The following is a 20,735-nucleotide window of genomic DNA, read 5'->3' as shown; positions in this document are numbered from 1 at the left end:
ACAATGTAACTAAATAGTGAATAGAAAAGCGTACAAACAAAATGTTATCGTTGAAAGATAAATCCCGAGGAAGTAGATTCTTTCAGATACATGTCGTCGTTCTCATTAACCTACTAGATCGCAGCGCTCTATGGCCAGCGGCCGATTTCGCAAAGTACGCTTTATGACATTAAAAACCTTACCCCCACCGCAAGATTTGTCAGACGTACCTGTGTAAGTATACGACCCTAATCATAACGCATTGGGCGTAGTAATAAAAGTGGTAAGCCACCCTAGAGGACTAGCGTCCTCAAGCGTCAATTTTGACGAACATTGTGCGTTCAATGGTTAACCAAATCCCCGTGCCACAGGCCAAATATGAATTGTTAACAGACGTCCGACAGTAAGTTGCACTTTTTTTTTATAGTTAGTTGTCTTTTAATTCCCTTATATTATATGCATGCATGCATGCATGCGTGCATGTGCGCGCTCGTGTGTGCGTGCGTGTGTGTATGTGTGTGTGCGCGCGCGCGCGCGCGTGTGTGTGTATATATATATATATATATATATATATATATATATATATATATATATATATATATATATATATATATATATATATATGACAATCACATAACTCCTATAACAATAAATTGGTTTTCATTTATTTCTTTTTTTCTAATGTGTATAATAAATCTCGTAATTTACATTCACAAATTGATATTAGCAATATATCATTTTCAATGATATCATATTAAGCGTAATACATAATTATTCATAACACTGTTTAGATGCCTTCCCACTACTAGATTTATATATTACAATATAATATTATAAAGTAGTATAGTTTAGATAATTACGCAGAAGAATATGCATGTATAATGTCAATACACATAAATTGAATAAATGATAATAATAAAAATTCCATTTATAAGCACTTTATCTCTTACATAACGTACAGTACCAAATTCCTTATTTCAAAAGTTACAATTGAATATATTGTTAAATACACATATTTGTGAAGTCAGATACTATTGTTAATTTTGGTAAAATTTGATTTAAAAATTTGTAAACATTATATTTTACAGTATTGAAACTGTCATTGATGTCAAATATCTTTTTACTCCACCTAAATAACTCTTTCAATATATTTTTGTAAACCTAAACATTTATAAAAATGGTATATACCTATATCGTTATAGAAAGTGCAAAATATAAACTTTGCTCGTTTTCATTGAATAATATAGTTATATTTATCTTATTTACATTCTCTATATTTACATTTTCCTATATAATATTAAATCTCTTTACAATATCTACTTTTATAGCTTTTTTCTTTTTTTTTTTTTTGTGTGTAATGAGTCATGTGTGTGGGCATATACGTGAGTATATGTCAAAAGTTACAAATGTGATTATTGATTATCCTATATTTACTATGATACAAGAAGCCTTCATGGTTTGAACTGGTTATAAATGTGCATAAAATAAATTTGAAATTTATGTTTCATGCAACTTCAAGCGTATAAAATTGAAAAATAAATTTGTTATAATGAATTATTAACTGTATTTACTGCACACATTTCTAATATTGTATGAAACATAAGCTTATCTGTATGTATATATATCAATGACTCAAATTTAGAAATTAATATAAATTTTCATATTCTCTTGTAGACCACGTTGGAGAACGCAAGTTCTGTGCTTGGCATTAGTATCTTTGATACTTGGAGTTCTTTTCGTGACACGCGCGTGGTTGGGAATTGTTATCCTTCGCTCTCCAGGAGCGAAGGCACTCGATACAGAAACACTAACAGACGATGCCAAGATTGCTACGTGGTTACGTCGGGCTCGGATGTACGCCGAGTCGACGAAGGAGAACCAGAATGCGGACAGGAACAACAGCATCAGTTCGCCACAACACAACAACACCAATTCCTCAGGGTACTTATATATTTACTGCCCAAAGTATATATGCTTCAAGAGAAAGTTTGCGAACATTGTTATTATCATCAAGAATTAGATATGAGAAAATAATATTGAAGTTATTGAAAAGAGCTTTCTTTCAACAGGCAAATCATTGTCTGTTATTACACCATATCGAGCGACCTGAACACGTTCTGGGAGCTCAGTCCGTCGCACATTGACCCTGATCTTTGTACGCATATTATCGTGGGTTTTGCGGGCGTGGTGAACTGCAGCTTAGATTTGGGCAGTAATTCATCAATCTACGAGGAAGTTATCGCCTTGAAGAAATTACAACCTCAATTAAGGGTCATGATCAGTGCTGGCGGCAGTAATGAGCTCCACTTAGGTTTTTCAGAAATGGTAAAAAATCATGCAAATAGAAAAAGGTAACTTCAGGCTGTTTTTCATTTTAATTGTTCCGTTATAAAGTGCATTGAAAACGCTACATGTTCCTTTTTTTTTTTTTTTTTTTTTTTATAGATTTATACGGTCCGTTTTAAATGTGACAAAGACATTTGGTTTCGATGGACTCGACTTAGATTGGGAATTTCCTGCATGGCTTGGAGCTGATGAACGGGAAAAACTCCATTTCGTACAATTATTAGAGGAATTACGAAGAGAATTTTACCGCGCTACAAAAACGTTGATTCTTTCTGTTGCAGTAGCTGCTCCACAAGCTATTGTTGATCAAAGCTATATGGTTGCAGAAATGGCAAAGTGAGCGAACATGTTTTTTGTAACATGAGTAATATTAGATAGTTGTACTACTATTCGACAATGGCCAATAATAATTAGAGCTGTTAAGATTATTTAAGAAAAAGTATTTCTTTATGTAACTATAAAATCAATTCTGTTTATTTATATTTTCGTAAATGTTTATATAAAATTTATCAAATTTTGTTATTATTTAGGTATGTAGATTTTGTGAACTTGATGTCATATGACTACCATTTTTATGTATGGTACTATCCAATTACCGGACTCAATGCACCGCTTTTCTCACATGCTGCTGAATCCGGTTATCTTTCCACTCTAAATGTTAATTATTCGGTTCATTATTGGCTTTCGAAAGGGATGCCAAGAGAAAAGTTAATTGTTGGTATTCCTACTTATGGCCACAACTATAGACTGGATAATCCGCAGAATCATGATTTACTCGCACCAGCAAATGGTTTTGGAGAATTGGGGAAGATGGGTTTCGTTTCTTATCCTACAGTTTGCGAGTTCCTTCAGAACGGCGCAAAGAGCGTTTTCGAACATGAAAGCAAGGTTCCCTATGCCTATAAAGACAGAGAATGGATCTCATATGATGATGTTAAAAGTGTTTGCAATAAGGCATGTACATATACTACTCTTACTTTCTAAGCCCATTCGATAAAATTATTAGATTCAAGACAAACGATTGTATTTCTAGAATTAAGATCACTCAAGGACCAAACATATTCTAATTACTATGCACTATGTTTTAGGCTGAATGGATCCGTGCGAATAATTTTGGAGGAGCAATGATATTATCCTTAAATGTTGATGATTGGAATAATACATGTAAATTCAATGAAAGCTTTCCTTTAACTCGTACTGTTAGCAAGATTCTCAGGTATCAAGTCGATTAATCCGTTTTCGTTTGTCTCTTCTTTACATTCCAAACAGAGATATCGCATTCCTTGAAAAGTATTTGATCGATCAAATCGAAACTGCTTCTTCTTAATTTCTTACAGTGTCATAAAATATCGTTCGCTCTTGAAAGAATACTTCTTTTCTTGTCTTTTTTCAAAATAATTTAATTGCAATTTGCAATTGTTTGCAATATCATAAAGTACAACTATAATTTTAATTCAAAGCTATTAAATTAAACATACACGTATTTATTTATTATTATTAAAACATAGTATAATTCATTTATAAATATATAGGAAGAAATTAAAGATAAATAATAGAATATTTATTAGTCATATTTATTAGACAGTAATAGTCATATCTAAATCAAAATTCTTTAGAAACTTTCTTGATGATCGGATATGATACTGTATGGCCGAATCACTCATAGGTATACTTCTGTTATGAAATTCCAGAGTGCAAAAATATGTATATCCTGGGTTTTAACAGCAGTTACCCTCGTTTTCTACACTCCTTGGCCAGGTATTTGTATTTTTTAGGCTGATGTAATATTGATTTGCCCGTTAACTTCAAATTTTCTTTCTATATCTTTTTCCAAACAATTCTTCAACGTCCGATAGCTATCGCTATTTATCAGACATCTGGATTGCACTTTTCTACACGTAGTCTCACTTGCCATACACAGCCCAATAATGATCTCCTCTTTTACCCTCTCCCACCCCTCCTTCCCGTCCAATTGCTCTGTCCCATAGATCCATACAAAAGCAAGATGGTATCGGACCAACTGCTTTCGGCGATCTTTAACGCGCATCGTCGCCAACACATATGTACATGTATACGAAAGGAACATTAAGGAGGGAAATTACTCTCCTATCTAGCCTTGTACAAATTGTTACCAAGTGCACCCTATTAATTATGGTTAACAATTATTTAACAATTATTTACATTGTATTTATTCATTTCCATTTTACTTGTTTTGTTTGAAATATAATTTATTTTGTAATATAAATTTGTTTTCTTTTTTACATATATTAGTAGATATTAATCAAAAAACTTATGTTAAGGTAGGAAATAAAGAAACTAAACAGTACATTATTAATTGATAATTTTGCGCGGATTCCGAGGATTAACATCTCAATGATTTGGAAAGTTCAAATTTTGAAATTAATGATATTTAATTAATGATATTTAATTATTACGTAAACTGAATCGTTCAACGTTACTACCTCGAAAAGATTTTTGTGATTTTTCAGTTAAAAGTTAGTATTATAATTTAAACGAACTTTCTAATAAACAAATAAGTGGTAGTTTATTAATTTAATATCATCTCTGGCAATTTTCGTCAAACTTTCATTGCATCAAGAAAACTTCTACTGATGCACACATGTTGACCAAAAAAGCTGGTTATTGTAAAGTTTATGCTAGCTCCTTATCTTTTAAAAGCCAGCGTCTGGAAACTTTGACTTCAAAATGTTTGAATTTCACGACTGTTCAAAGGCTTTAATATTCTTGGATAGATGTTGAATTTACCGTATTTACTCTTTTCAGTTTTATTCTTTTTTATCTGTTACTTATCATCATAATAAACGTAACAAGTGTTTTAGAAGATGCCTTGTAATAGAAGTTGTTAAAAGAAATTAATTCGTGTTTTTAAATTTACAAATGTAAAGCAGCAACTTAAAGTATGTACTTAATTATCATTTAAAATTATTAAATATGATTCCTCTATTATAGATACGTATTATCATGATAATTACTGTTAATTAAATCGAGTTGAATTTCAACATAATTTATAATATATACATGTCGGGTTCACATTATGATTAGGGTTAGGGGCGTGTAACGAATCTTCATTTGGATCAGACATTGTTGTTATGCAATAGAGAAGATATTTACTAGTACAAATATGATTATTAGTACAGGTGTGGATATTACAGAATTGACAAGTAACCGCGTTGATTACACACTAACGACAATGGTCTTAGGTTCGATAACGAATCCGCGGTCAACGGGATAACAAATGTACTTTCTTCCAAAGTCTAAGTCGGACTCGATTTACTTGTCTACGATACTAGTATTACTAAGAAGACGTTGTGTAATTCGCTAATGAGACCTCACGAGAGAATGACTTTCCGTCACGACGATGCTGCAGAGGAAAAAACATTAACGGGGTGTGTCTAAGGACACGAGATCATCGGATTCGCCGAGGAAAGCCTTCGTTCGGAAAACGAGGGAATTGGACGTTGCTGTTAATTGGTTAATTTCTACGTCGGTGGTTGAAGAAGGATGCTAACCACCCTTGAGAGAGAGAGAGAGAGAGTTGCCAGCAGGATGCATCGTACGTGAGAATTTTTGTCTCTGTTTGATTATTTGTCAGTTTGAAGAACCTTAGCTAAATAAATCCTAAGATTTGTAGCGGATCCTTAGGCTAGCTGGAAATATACTGCGAAGATGTATCGACATCAGGCAATCATCTTGTCCGAAGAATGGGGTCTTTGTGTAGCGAGCCACGGGACAGAAACCGTTGAAGGGTTTCAACTGTCGCGTGCCGCTGCAATTATATTTTTTTAAGCAGAGCTATACGATTACTCCATACCTTTGTTAGGTAAAGCGTTCATCCCGTGACCGCGGCTACGTTTAGCGACTGGTTGTGTCACCTCGTGTCCAAGCTCATTGTCACAAATCCCGGGCAAACATAATCGGATTAAATCGTAAACAATTACTTAAGTACGGCTTATGATAAGAATCTAGACTAAAGTATTGAGATTTTCCCAAGGATTGCAAAGAAAAGGCCCCGATTGTCCTCTCATCTCCGACAGATATAAAATATCTTTTTTATTGATTTAAATATTGGTAAAAGATGTTGAAATATAGGAAATATTCGAATATCTCAATAACACATTACAATTTTCTATATATTAAAATTTTTAATATTCGTTGAAAGTTAAAAGAAGAAAAATAATTAACAGAGAATGATATTTTTTAATTATACATTACCAAATCGAATATAGATATGTTAAGTTTTATATAGAAATGTATTTTTAATTTCAACGAAAGTAAAAGCATAATTTGAGCGATATTAATCATTTTAGAAGTATAGAAATGATCTTTTTTCTCTTTTATTAGATTTTTTAAACTTTGCCTCTAATTATATAATCAAACTATCATAATGTGCCATGGTATCGTAAAAAAAAAAAGAAAAAAGAAAAGAAAAAAAAAGAAAAGAATAGCATTACGTTAAATCGGAAACATATTTATTGCACTCAAATTCATAAATTGATTGCAATGAAGTTGTTTATCGGAATAAGAATTAAAATTGTCATGTATCATTTATTTAATATTAATATTAAAAGATATATTGTTAAAAATTATTGCAATAAAACTAAGAAAAACAGACAGACTGCAGCATAACAAAAATTAGTTTATTCTAAACAAAATCAAGCAGATCTAATGGAATATGTGAAACGAAGAAAGATTTAGCGTTTAATTTACTCATAAAGGGATAGAACAAGCATGTTAACAAGTGATGTTTATTATTGAGAGAACAAAAACTGAAACAATATTCTTAGTTTATCGTAAAATATGCCGTATTCTCTTAGTTTTACTGCGGTAAATATAAAGAATTCTATAAGATAGTTTTAAGCGTCAGAACTTCGTCCATGTTCGAATAGAATTTTTGACTAATAAGTATGTATGTAATTTTTTCATTTCACTATGCATATCTTCTATCCATGTAATGAGAATGCTTAATAAAAAGTACTATTGAATTATCTCGATTTTCAATTTTCCTCACATTTTTCGAAGATGAAGATTTTAATAAGTTTTTTCCAAACAAAGTATATTATTTCTATAAAGTATTATTTCAACAATACCATATATTGCGAAAACAATAGTCATATAATCGTACGTGCATATTTGTTGATATAAAACTATAAGAAACCGTTCTATATATACATATGTAGTTTCCTGTACGAGAAGATTATTGAAGCATGCGCATAAAATTCGTTCCGAAGGATGGATCCCCACGATCAACAAGTTATCCTACTCTTCACCGAATCATTCAGTTCTTCCGCAACGCTCGTGGCATGAACATTGCGTCACCGTTGTCTTCATAATATTCTATTGTATTTCCTCGGTATCCGATTTTCATTATCGCTATACAGTTTACGTTGATTATAATCAGTTCATAAGTTAACAAACTAAACGTGACTAAATTTGTTGGCTTCAATATATATTGAAGATTATCAATTTTTTCGAAACTATTAATAGTTTGAATCAATCGGGGTAAGTAGTAATATAGTTTCTTTTCAATTATATTTAAAACATATTAATACTTTGCGTTAATCTGTCTTTACATCCCATCGATGTACTATGTATATTCATTTCTCTTTTCTTTTCTTTTTCCTTTCTTTCTTTAAAGTGTTATATATATATAATATATATTTTTTTTTTACGCACACACATGCGCGCGCGCGCATCCGCACACACACACATACCCACACACGAAATATATAATATATATTATATACACAGGATATTTCGTTTAACTGGAAACGACAGAATATCTCACGAGGCATTAAAGTTATCAAAAGAATGTCTTAACGAAAGTTGTTCGGTTCGAGGAGGAACATCATATGGATGAAATTATTTTTTTGCAGATCGAGCAGTGGAGGAGATTTTAGGGCCAACTTCATTTTTTCAAACAGGACCATACATTTTTAATACATTAATCGACCCATCTCGGCATTCCCCGTAGAAAAGTATTAGCCTGTTTATGCCGAAAAATTATTAGTTTGAGGAATATTTCAACTTTAAATTGTCAAATTTAACGTACGGTGGACAAAAACAATGTAAACACAGGAATACCGCTCCGCGTCTTTCTTTGTCTTCTATACATTATATTTGACACATTAAAGTTAAAATATCTCCCAAACTAATAATTTTTCGACATAAACAGGCTAATACCTTTTTTATGGGGAATGCCGAGATGGGTCGATCAATGTGTTAAAAATATATGGTTCCGTTTGAAAAAATGAAGTTGACCTTAAAATCTCCTCCACTACTAGATTTGCAAAAAAATAATTTCATCCATATGATGCTCCTTCTCGAACCAAGCAACTTTCGTTAAAACATTATTTTGATAAAATTAATGCCTCGTGAGATATTCTGTTGTTTCCACTATTCAAACGAAATATCCTGTATAACATGAAATTTTAAAAACTATTTGACGTAATGTTTAATATTGTAACCACTCTCGAACCAAGAAATAAAGAGAATGAAAATTCAAATATAAAGAGAGAATAAAGGATATAAAATTTGCAAAAATGTTAATAACCACTTGCTTGTATTTAGGCGACTAGAAAAGGAATTAGGGAATAATAAGAATATGGGATGAGAAGGTCGCTACATGAAATCGTCATAGTCATCGTAAACATAGTCGCCGTATTCGCTCAAAAGAGTGTTGTCATCTTCGATTTTCAGTTTTGCTTTTCCCTTGCCCTTGTTCTTTTTCGCCTTTTCTCCTTTCTCGATTTTCTGCTTCTCAATCAACAAATTATCGATCAACGTTTTAACTTTCTTCAAATGCGCTGAGGATACTGTAAACAAGATTAATATAATATACCATATCTATCATTAAATTAATATTTTAAGCATACTAAAAAGCAATATGCATTTATGAAATCGATCGTTTGCTTTATTAAAGTATATTAATTTATTTGATATTAGTTTACAGTGAAGATGAAATAAATTTAGAATAGAAGAAAAAATTAAATTAATTGAGATTAATTTTATGATGGAGAAGTGAATTTATAAAAGAAATAATTTATTGAAATTGAATTTTTTAAATATATAGCCTTTTGTTAATTGTTATGATGTTATGATGTCTGTCCCCGTGCAGACACAGTAGCGAGGATAGATGGCACAAAGATATTAGATTCTTTTATATTTTAATATAACGTACTTACAATTGAGAGCAACAGATTTAATAAGTTCTTCCCCGAACGGAGGAAACTCAGCATTTTTGGCAAGTTGACTTAGCTTTTGTGTAAGTACACTTCCATACTGCTCAAATTCTTCTTTTGTGCTAGGTACTGTCGTATCTAGACTCAAAGCAGGTTCTTCTGTTACACCTAAGGGAAAAATTTCGAATTATAATTTCTAATAAGATAATTACAGCTGTTTTTACTAATAATTTTTATTATAAAAATTATTAGATGATGAGTGGATATAATACTAATTACATTAATTTACATTCGTCTATTTTTCACAACTTAATTATTCAAACTGGACCAATAGCGATAAAAGTAGTGCTTGTTCGTTTAATATTAAAAATTTACATACAGAATGATATTTTCAAATATATTCCTTATGTAGGCGAGATATTACCTATAACTTTAATTCTACGAGATTTTACCTTCGAATAAACAAATAATTTTAAACATTCATCATATCGGTGTTTTTAGAAAACGTATAGTATATTGTTATTAAAATTAAACATTTATCAGGAACGGTACGGGAGATTAAATGTTGATAAATAAGACACGTCTGCATTATATTTTTATGAAATAGAAGTGTTTATTTTTTATACAATAACAATTCTGCATTTTCCTCAAAGATTATATTAAATAATTTAGATACATGATTTACATCTCTGGTACAGTTCCTGACACAAACTTAATCTTTTTAACTGGATTAAATGTAAAAATATGAGAATGTTCAATAGTTAACAATTAACTATTTTAATTACAGTAGCAAGTATAGTATCCAGGAATTTAAATACAACTCAAAATTTGTTTAAGTTTTTACAGCAACATGATGGAAACGGAACACTTTAAGCATATAAAAGTTACTCAGAATTTTTTATAACTATTTTACTGTATGTACAATTTTAATTTATATAAAAAATACTTCATATTGTCCTTTTAAGAACGAGAAAATTGTTAGAAATTTTATGTTATGTATATATAGTTATTTTTTACTAAATGGAATGTATTTAAAAATTACATAATAATTATTTTGATTTTTACACCAATAACACTTAATACTGGCAAAATATACTGTATATTAGTTTATGAAAGATAAAGCTTTAAAACATAATTAAGCCATTAAAAATTTGCATTAAGCCATGAATGTGGAATCAACTCTTTGCGATCCAATTATTAAATCTTGAGCAAATACAATATCTGAAGTAAAATATTTCTTCTAAATCGTAACTGTGAAAGAAATAAAACACATTTCAAAAATATAATATTCACATTAAGTTTCAATTATCTTAATTTAAAGAGTTATATTTAGGATTTAAACATTTAGATCTAAATGCAAGAGCTTTCATAATTAAAACGATATTAGATTCGGCAACTAACTTAATATCAATTAAGAACTTTAGGAGATTCAATGATAAGGAAAAGCTTATAGATGCGTCTCGAAATTTGAATCTAAACTTAAAATTAAACAAAGTTATGAAACAAATAAAAATAACAATGCTCATACTTAAACACATACGTTATTAATCTAATATACTTTACTGTGCTATAGTTTAGATCTGTGTCAATTTTATGTAAAATCACAAAATAGTTCATAGCTTTGCGGTAGCAAGATCAAATATTTAAAAAACAAAGTAATACATACTTCCTAATTCCTTGTAAGTAAAGTACTAATTCTAATACTTTTAAGAAAGATAGCGTTATCTTTGCCTTATCAAATATTAATGAAATGACTACATACTTTCATAAGTTATTTAAAATTCGTATTATTAAATAAAAATAGGAGTGCAAAGAGTTAATAAGTAAAAGTTTTTAGTGAAGTCATTTCTTCTCAGTTTTGTGCGGCTTGCGATGAGAAAAATCAACAAGGTTGGACAAACCGAAAGTCTCCATGGCAAGGCGTAAATCAGCTTCTTCTTGGAGCCTTTGACGCCTTATTTGTTCCGCTCTCCTCTCTTCTGGCGTTAATGCTTCCTCCTTTTCTTTAGCTTTCCTTTCTGCCTCTGCTTTTGCCTTTTTCTATAATTAACAAAATTAGAAATGCTTGTCATATTAATATAATAAACGCTCTAAGTTTCTTTACATGCATACTAACAGAAATTAGATAAACAAAAACATACAATAAAAATTGTAAATTTTTATTTATATATATATATATATATATATATATATATAGAGAGAGAGAGAGAGAGAGAGAGAGAATATCCCTACAATAACGTTACGACTGGGAAAAAGAGTGTTCATGAAAGATTAAGTTTAAAATGCGCAATAATGTTTATGCATATGCCTCGTTTTTCCCAAGGGAACAATTCTTTTTCCGCCTGTATCTTACTTGTATAATGTGAAAATAAACAGAGAATAATAAACAAACAATCAAATAAATGGACATTAAATTTTACTTTAACATAAATTACTTTAGGAAAACATATTTAAAAAAATTTAATCGAAAGAAAAGTTATACCTCACGCTCTTCAATTCTTTCTGCCAAAGCTTTCTTTGGCTTTGGTTTAGCCTTAGGCACTTCTGCAGGTTTTTCTATATCCTTCTTTTCTTCCTCGACATCTTCCCAGCTATCCTGTTGATTGATTATTTCTTGAAATCATCGTACAAGCACTTCATTTTCTAACATATATATTTAATTCTATTTTAATCTTATATTTCTTCCTACAATAATTTATATATATCAATAAAATATCTTTACAAAATAATTTGTATCCTACATGATCCGGAATATGTTCTGACAGTTCCTGCCATTATCATATCTTACATAATCATGACATAATTAAATTTAATTTTATTTAAAATTGAAAATTATGCTACATTTAAGCATTATGTAACTGTATCTATGACATTAATTTAAAACTGAGGTAAACTTAGGATCGATTCATCTCCGATATGTAGAATCCAATTTAAAAATACATACAACACGTTAGTAATAAATTCCAAATTTCTATAATTATTCATTATCAAACGTAAACGTAAATTTCAATTTAAATGCATTTCATTCGTCTTAAAATTCTAATTTTGGTTTCAATATTTATACAATTAAAATTCAAGAACAAACTTCAAATCTGTTCAACAATAATCAATTATCGCGCTATTCGACTCATGTTGACTAGCTCGATGAAAGGTTAACCATACTCATGGTGTGTCGTCTGAACGGAAGATTTTGAAAATCGTATGCACAAAATTAGAATAAGAAAGCCAGTAACACAGAACCTTAACATCTTCGTCCTCGTCTTCGCCCTCCCACTTGTTGGATCTGATAGCGAGGTCGAATTTCGCCTCAGCGTTTTCGACATCTGTAAAAGTTGAAGGTTAAAATGGTTTCGTAGTTTCGATTAAAGGTACAATCGCATAACAATAAAATGTCGGAAAATCGATTTGTACATACCCCACTCGTCATCCATGGTGCGGATTTTGGATTATTTGCGCACGATTTCGTTCGTAAATGAAACAAAACCTCCTCGAACTAACGTGGTCGAACAGATCACGACTGGAATCAAGCGAGCCATACTGTGCGAGGAAAGCGTGTGCCTTTCTTGCGAGATAGTGGTGGTATGAAACATAAATTACGTATGTTAGAGATTGGATACCCCGTATTAAAAATAGTACCAAACGAAATGATTATTTAGGGATTGCTATTATCATTTCCATTAGCAAGTTTTCGCAACGGAAATTAGTAATAGGTGGACATAGTAATAATATATAATAGCAATAATTTGTTTTAAAGTTTGTTTTAAAGTTTTAAATTCTAAAAAAAAGAGTTGTTTATTAATTTCTATTCACTTATTTTCGTATTTAATATATGAGATATTATTAATTCTATTGCTTTTCCCTTTCCTTTTGTAAAATGATAACATTTTGTATAACACATTTATACATCGTGAAACAGATGCACATAGATCTATGGAAATTCGTTTCTCTGTAATTAATATATTCGCAAAATTTATCATTTACGCTAGTTCATGACAAATTATTTATAATTTATATTTATAAGGCTAAAATTTGCTAAAAATTTGTTTCGGTATTAAAGATTGTCGTTATATTGCGAAGTTTTGTCATAGGGGGACTGCCTTTTAAACGCTCTTTCGTTGAAAATTATGTACACGTTTGAATTATACGTTACGGATTCAAAATTTAGATTAAAACAATATGTGATGTATGTAGATACATGTATTGTGATATGAGTAGTAATACAGCTGCGCGATTTTGCAAGTGATATACTTTTAATACAATAGGCAAGTAAATTTAAAATATTATTGCCTAAACAATTTGCGGCAGTTGCAAGAAGATCGAGAAGACCGCATTATTTTACAGTTATTTAAAAGTATTTTATATATTAAGCTTGAAAATAAATTAAAAATTATATTTTAAATAAGATCACGCACGTAACGTTAAACATAAAAGTTATTTACGAATTAGAATATAATAAATTCTATTATTAATACAGAAATTTAAACTTATAATTTTCCCTCCTTTGAGTGACCATTTTTATTAACGATAACTGTTATATTTTTTTTAATTAGTTGTATTGTCAACCAATCGATCATAAAAAATAAAGATACGACATGATACTGTCGACAATACAAGATGACATCGAAAACTTTCTCTTTATATATAAATATACGTACTGGTTTTATAATTATATAATAATCTTTATTTTTTTTGTTCTTAGAAAAATGAATGACATGGAGGTTTACATTACTTGCCCATACAACAAATGTCATCGTATTAGAAAGTCTAGATTTCAAATTCATATAACAAAATGTGCCAAAAATTACCCGAAAGATTACAAGGTTATTTGTAAATACGATAGAACACACTTATTAGATCCGCAAGAGTATGAGGTAAATTAGAAAACATTTTTACACGCCCTTTCTTATAAATTTTTATATTTCATTCTTGTTATTCCTACTTAACCATTTGTGTTACCCAATAGAACAATTTAATATCTGACAAGTGAAATTATTAATTCTTAGATTCTAATGTTAGTATAATTTATTTCTATAGCACCATTTGTTAGTATGTCCATCAAGTGGAGATGTAAAAAGTAAGGAAATCATGTTAGAATCAAATGAAGACGTTCAGACAGTTCCAGTAGAAAGAGTACCACCTACGATGAAAACTAATACAAAGGCTGAAGACTGGACTGGAAACAATAAATCATATGATCCGCTAGCTGCGACAGAAAATAGAGATGTAATTAGAGGGGCGATTGCTATGTCAAAATCAAAGAAGAAACAGTTTAAACAGTATGAAAGAGAGAGGATGTCTCTTCTCCAAAGGACTAACAGCAACACTAGCAGCAGCACTAGCACCAACACGGGTACCACAAGGAAGAAAGTAGACATTGAACAACCATTGCAGCCACCTAAACAACTTTCTAAAGCAATGTTACGTGATGGAGATTTTGCTAATAATCTCATTTCTAAGTTAGGCAAATTGAAAACAGAGGAAAGCGATGGGAAGAAGGGAACAAAGAGTAATTCATCGAAAAGAGAAGATGTTTCTGTTCTAAGTAATAATAGTAATAAGATGGCAAATTCTGAAAAAAATTGCTTGAAAAATAATACTATTGATACAAGTGCTGATATAGGTATCGCTTCTTCAACTGTAAATAATAGTTTTAGTCAAAAAGAAAAAGAAAATATTCCTAATGAAGCAAACAATGCTGCTGCATTATATAAAGATATTTTTGAGGTTAATAAAGGTGTTTCAGATGTAGAAAGTGATCCTAAAATAAGTGTAATTTCTCAAGGAAATAATTCTGAAACACAAGGAAACGATAAAAAGGATAATATTAAAAAAAATAATTCTCAACCAAAGTTAAGCAAACAAGGTAGCTCTAACTCTCAAAATATTGTTTCGTGCAATACAAAAATAGCAGCAAAACTCTATGGGGAAGCAAAAAAGATTAGTACTGGGAGAGGATTCACTAGAATTTATCAGCATTTGAACTCTAATATGAAAGTGGGAGAAGAAGGAGAAGGGGGAAAAATGACACAAGATTTAGCTTCTGACTACGGTTATGACAAACAATAGAAAATACTTTAATAATGTGCTTAATTTCGTTATTTCCGTTATTTCCGTTATTAACGCTCTTAACGTATTACCTTATGAAATTCTTTTTTCTTTTTACGATGTTACGATACGAAGCAATTCCTTTTCCTTCTTAAAATGTTTGATATGATTTTTAAGAATTAACGATGAAGCTATATATATATATATAATATATATATATATAGTTTCCATAAAGTTCCTTTTTCTTTTGTAATCGTAAAATGTCGGCATTTCGTTTTCCTTTTTTTTCTTTTTTATTATTAGATTCGTTTTAAAACTTAATAAAGCCTTCGAAAACCATGATAATTAAAATGATTACGAATCTCGATTGGAAAATTACAGTATTATGCAAACTAAATATGTACAAATGATGTATTTTTATAATACAATTGTTAATTCGACTTTTAATAGTGACAAAATATTATTCGCTAGAAAAGTACTGATGATAATTCAGTTTATATATTTTTTTAAATTAAATATATTTTTACGCAACAACAATTACTATAATGTTTAATTACAAAACCTCTTAATCCACATCAAAATAATTGAAAGTAAATTACTGATTTTATCGTAAAAATTTCACTAAGTAAATATTTGTGAAAAGAAGATAGCAAAAGGTACGTAAATTATTTAATATAAATATAATTTTTACATATATCATAGAATTAAAAAATGTATCTTTATTATATATATATATATATATATATATATATATATACATACATACATACATAATCTATCTAATTTATGCCATATGTATATATATATACACATAATCTATCTAATTTATGCTATATGTATATAATACATTTATACTATATATATATACTATATATTTATACTATATACATCTAATATATAGTACAAAATAAATAGATTATGAGCGTATGTCCTCAATTGATTTGTTTTATTATATTATATTTATTACATTTATTCTATACTAATGCCAGTCTTATTATAGAACACATTTACATTGATGTGAAATCCTGTCAACTTCCAGAACAAACTGTTGTGTGTTCTGAAGTTCTTCAAAAAGCCGACTTGTACAAATCGTTTCTTATTGCTGGTGTCAATTTCTCAATTTTATTTGTCATAATATTGTATCTACCGTACTAAAAGTTTCACATAATGGTAAATATAGAGAAGTAATAATTTTAGTATTATTTATTGTAATTTTCATTAACCTTTTAGGTGTCTTTCTATTAAAATTTGGAGGTTACATAAATTGCATTGTCATTCATTAATAACGAAATAATATATATAATAATAGTATTAGGATATTATATGTAAATTTGTTTTATTAAATGTGTTTTTATGTTTAAAAAATTTGTTCATTTCTCCATAGAAATTTATTCATTATTGCTTATAAATTGCTATTGTTAAAACTTGAATGATCATCATCATAAAGAAGTTTATAATATCATAATTTGATGAAGTTTATTTATTAATTAATTAATTTATTTATTTATTCACATCATATATGGACACATCGTTTATTTTATTATACTATGTTCTTATTAAATTGAGTATTTCAAGTTTTTATCTATATTGAGTGTTTTAAGTTTGTTTAGCTGGTATTTTTTAGGTTACATAAATTCATATTTACAAGTTGAAGTAGAATATAACAGGGCTATATTGTTTTAGAATCTATAAAAAATTTAAGCAATATTGCTCAATAGTAGAAACATCAGTTTCAAAAGATTATGAAATTTAAAAATATAATATTGACATTTTTAACTCATATCTAATTCCTTTTTATGCAAACAGGCACGCAGATATGATACACGCACAACAATCTTTTCTCCTGAGGGTCGTCTTTATCAAGTAGAATATGCAATGGAAGCTATAAGTCATGCAGGTACTTGCCTTGGCATTTTAGCAACTGACGGTGTTCTACTTGTGGCAGAAAGACGTAATATAAACAAATTGTTGGATGAAGTATATTATTCTGAAAAGATCTACAAACTTAATGATGACATTGTCTGTTCTGTTGCTGGTATCACTTCTGATGCTAATGTATTAACAAATGAATTACGTTTAATTGCACAACGATATTTACTGCAATATGGAGAGCCTATTCCTTGCGAGCAACTTGTGTCTTGGCTTTGTGATGTGAAGCAAGCGTATACACAATATGGAGGAAAAAGGCCTTTTGGTGTTTCCATCTTATATATGGGATGGGACAAGCATTATGGATACCAATTGTATCAATCAGATCCAAGTGGGAATTATGGAGGCTGGAAAGCAACTTGTATTGGACATAATTCTGCTGCTGCGGTATCATCGTTAAAGCAGGAATACGATAATAACAATATTACATTAGATGAAGCAAAAGCACTGGCTATAAAAGTGCTATCTAAGACTTTAGATCTCAATAAGTTGTCAGGAGACAAAGGTAAATGTATATAATTTAAATGTAGTTTCATAAATATAAAATTGTGTAATATTTTAACTACTTTTTATTTTATTTCAGTGGAAATGGTCACCCTAATAAGAGAAAACGATAAAACTATTACAAGGATCCTTCCTACGAGTGAAGTTGATGCTTTAATTGCAGAACACGATCGCTTAGAAGCACTTGCTGAACAAGCAAAGAAAGAGAAACAGAAATTATAAAAATAACCATATCTTCTACTTGTACTTTTTCTTATATTTTCTTGTTTAATAATATTATCTTGAAATTCTATGAATTGTCTTATACAGTTTCCAATCCTTATACCGAATATAATGTCAATATCCTTTTACGCAACATAACATTGTACCGAAGAGAAAGTATACGAGACAGAAATAATGAATAATAATGTACAAATTAATAAGTTTCCTATACGAGCATCATAGTTAATTGATTAATTTGATCTTTCTTTCTCTCTCTCTCTCTCTTTTTTTTCTTTAAATCAAAAGAACAATTGGTTTATGTTTTAACCGAGTAATTGTTATAAAGAAATATATCTTCGAAAAGTATATTAGAACAACAGGTACAACACAGAAGTCCACCACAAATCAGAGAACGCAGGGAAAGAAGTATTTACCTTATAACAGATATTGAAAAAGAATGAAAAATTGATACAGCAGATAGAGACACCTGTATCACTATAACAGCTCATACGGATAAAGATTTTTATTGTAAAAAATTAAGCGATTAGATTAATAAACATATGTTTATGGTGCCTATGTTAACTGGAATAAGATAAAAAAATTGAAAAAGATGAAAAAAAAAGTTATGAGTCGAGTCATATTGACCAGGCTGTCACTGCGGTCCCACTCCCGGGCGCGATCCCGCTACTGCCCGCCACGGAGACTTTTGGCTGCTGGGTTTCCCCCCTGACCCGTTTCGCCTCTCCCTAGCCAACCTGGGCATCCTGGATTCCTCGACAGGATGTCCATATTGATGGCGAGCTTAGCGCGGACGCCCAGTCAACGTGAGTCCCGCACCAACAGGAACCCCCGCTCTCAGACCCTCCATCATAACTAGCCTCCGAGTAGCCGGATTACAGGAGCCGCCACACTCCCAGCTGACAACCTCCGCTACTATTCATCTATTTGAAGTAAATTTTTGACATATTTCTCACGAAGAAGGATATTTTAACGAAATGTTCTCGAAATTATATATCTTAGAAATTTGAAATCAAACGACGGCTTAGCTGAATCTAATTTCGCGACTTAAATATAAATGATAAACCTTTCAGGAAATAAATATGGCGGATCACATGTGCATATATATATGCGCACGTTTGTCAAGGAGTGTACCGAATGATTTGTATAGAGTATCGTGCGTCGGTAAAGGAGTATATAGGTTGATAATAGAACTACCGTCGGTAATGTTATTGAACGAGTAAAAAAGAATTCCTTTTTATGTACACGAAGAGTGGCATAAACACATAACAAAGGTAATAACGTGTGCAATATATTTATAAGATCACATTACGATAGTTAATTGCAACATAACATACATCGAAAATTATAACGGAGTAACCGCGCATGTAATAAAATGTTTATCGGGAATGAATTTGTTAGGCATATACATTGCGATTTCGATATAAAATTGTGAAATCACCTATCGGCTTTCGCCGTTTGCAACCTTGTACAGAGTTTTTCCTATTTTCTACCCTTTGTTTCCTAAACGTTCTTAAGTCTATTCGTTTAAACGGAAGGCTCTTATTTTTAATATTTTTCTTACATAAAATAATATATTGCCTTAACTTGCTCTTTATCGATTATTAACAATATTTCTGGATATTCCATTGCACGTTGTGCATTGTTAATAGAATTCTAATCTTACGAAATTTTTAGATTTAATTCTACAGGTACTATACACACACACGCGCGCGCGCGCGCGCACCTATGTGTATGTATATGTATATATCAGTGTATGTAAATCTATAACATAATATTGTGTGTATATGTATACTATATAAATAACATAAATATAAATCTTGTATCAAAGTAAATAAAGTCGTAGGATTATAATTTATACACGTAGGATTATAATTTACGCGGAACGGGTTAGAGATACAGAGACGAACTGTAGGATGGTTAAACGGGGAATAAAACTGGATTTTCTTGTCGTTGAACCGCTTTCAACGATTTGAATAGCGTGAGAGGGTAAAAGAAGAATAAAACGACAAGGTTGCGCGTTCGTATTATGAAACGGTCGAAACGCACGTATCCGTTACATAAATTTTATTACTATTATATAAATTACGATTACTTCGCATAGGTACGATTTTGTCGAAAAATTGCAATTTTATATTTTTTTAATTCATTCCACTTTTAAACGCAAAGTTCGTGCTTGGAAAGCAGATTGAAATCTCCTTATATTATTATAAAGGTATTATATATGGTATGATGTTTTATAAATTTTATTGTAGATGAAAGGTAGCTATACTACTCGTGAACTATTCGTGAAACGAGGAAGATACGAGGCGAAATATCTCGTTCGCCATTTTTCAACATATAATGTCAATGTTTCGAAATACCTCTAAACATCTGTCGAGAGAAGTAGAACGTGAGAAATATAAAAAAGCTGAAAAAATATAAAGAGGTTCTGATGTTAGCCTTAACTGGTCTTAACAATAATGTTCTCGATTAAGAAGTAGCGTTCCGATTTAAAAGGTAAACCCTTAGAAG

General features: G+C 30.3%; 4 protein-coding genes across 5 annotated transcripts; 3 read left to right on the top strand and 1 right to left on the bottom strand.

Annotated features, from left to right (window-relative positions):
* The first annotated feature begins 174 nt into the window (after positions 1 to 174).
* On the top strand, positions 175 to 7,331 carry LOC100650149 (chitinase-3-like protein 2). The gene is made up of 6 exons (XM_012309053.3): positions 175 to 382; positions 1,654 to 1,920; positions 2,049 to 2,330; positions 2,425 to 2,661; positions 2,856 to 3,279; positions 3,414 to 7,331. The coding sequence occupies exons 1-6, from the start codon at positions 324 to 326 to the stop codon at positions 3,555 to 3,557; spliced, it is 1,413 nt and encodes a 470-aa protein (XP_012164443.1). The 5' UTR covers positions 175 to 323; the 3' UTR covers positions 3,558 to 7,331.
* Positions 7,332 to 7,492: 161 nt separating this feature from the next.
* LOC100651366 lies at positions 7,493 to 16,106 on the top strand. Of its 2 annotated transcripts, none has more exons than XM_012309128.2 (3): positions 7,493 to 7,845; positions 14,224 to 14,395; positions 14,559 to 16,106. In XM_012309128.2, exons 2-3 carry the CDS (start codon positions 14,228 to 14,230, stop codon positions 15,588 to 15,590), a joined length of 1,200 nt encoding a protein of 399 aa, XP_012164518.2. In that variant the 5' UTR covers positions 7,493 to 7,845; positions 14,224 to 14,227; the 3' UTR covers positions 15,591 to 16,106. The 2 variants fall into 2 exon arrangements, with proteins under 2 accessions (XP_012164518.2, XP_048261955.1); XM_048405998.1 differs by lacking the exon at positions 7,493 to 7,845 and adding an exon at positions 13,598 to 13,786.
* On the bottom strand, positions 8,889 to 15,759 carry LOC100650761 (eukaryotic translation initiation factor 3 subunit J). The gene is made up of 7 exons (XM_012309052.3): positions 15,662 to 15,759; positions 12,940 to 13,086; positions 12,765 to 12,847; positions 12,007 to 12,120; positions 11,426 to 11,564; positions 9,528 to 9,692; positions 8,889 to 9,158 (listed from the first exon to the last, which is right to left on the bottom strand). The coding sequence occupies exons 2-7, from the start codon at positions 12,953 to 12,955 to the stop codon at positions 8,965 to 8,967; spliced, it is 711 nt and encodes a 236-aa protein (XP_012164442.1). The 5' UTR covers positions 12,956 to 13,086; positions 15,662 to 15,759; the 3' UTR covers positions 8,889 to 8,964.
* A 469-nt stretch (positions 16,107 to 16,575) lies between the features above and the next one.
* LOC125384630 (proteasome subunit alpha type-4-like) lies at positions 16,576 to 18,294 on the top strand. Its single transcript, XM_048406001.1, has 3 exons — positions 16,576 to 16,739; positions 17,376 to 18,003; positions 18,082 to 18,294. The coding sequence occupies exons 1-3, from the start codon at positions 16,737 to 16,739 to the stop codon at positions 18,222 to 18,224; spliced, it is 774 nt and encodes a 257-aa protein (XP_048261958.1). The 5' UTR covers positions 16,576 to 16,736; the 3' UTR covers positions 18,225 to 18,294.
* The last annotated feature ends 2,441 nt before the right edge of the window (positions 18,295 to 20,735 follow it).

The sequence above is a fragment of the Bombus terrestris genome, chromosome 5 (assembly GCF_910591885.1).
Source record: "Bombus terrestris chromosome 5, iyBomTerr1.2, whole genome shotgun sequence".
Classification (NCBI taxonomy): domain Eukaryota; kingdom Metazoa; phylum Arthropoda; class Insecta; order Hymenoptera; family Apidae; genus Bombus; species Bombus terrestris.
The sequence above is the reverse complement of the archived record's forward strand: the minus strand, read 5'-3'. Positions and strand labels throughout refer to the sequence as shown.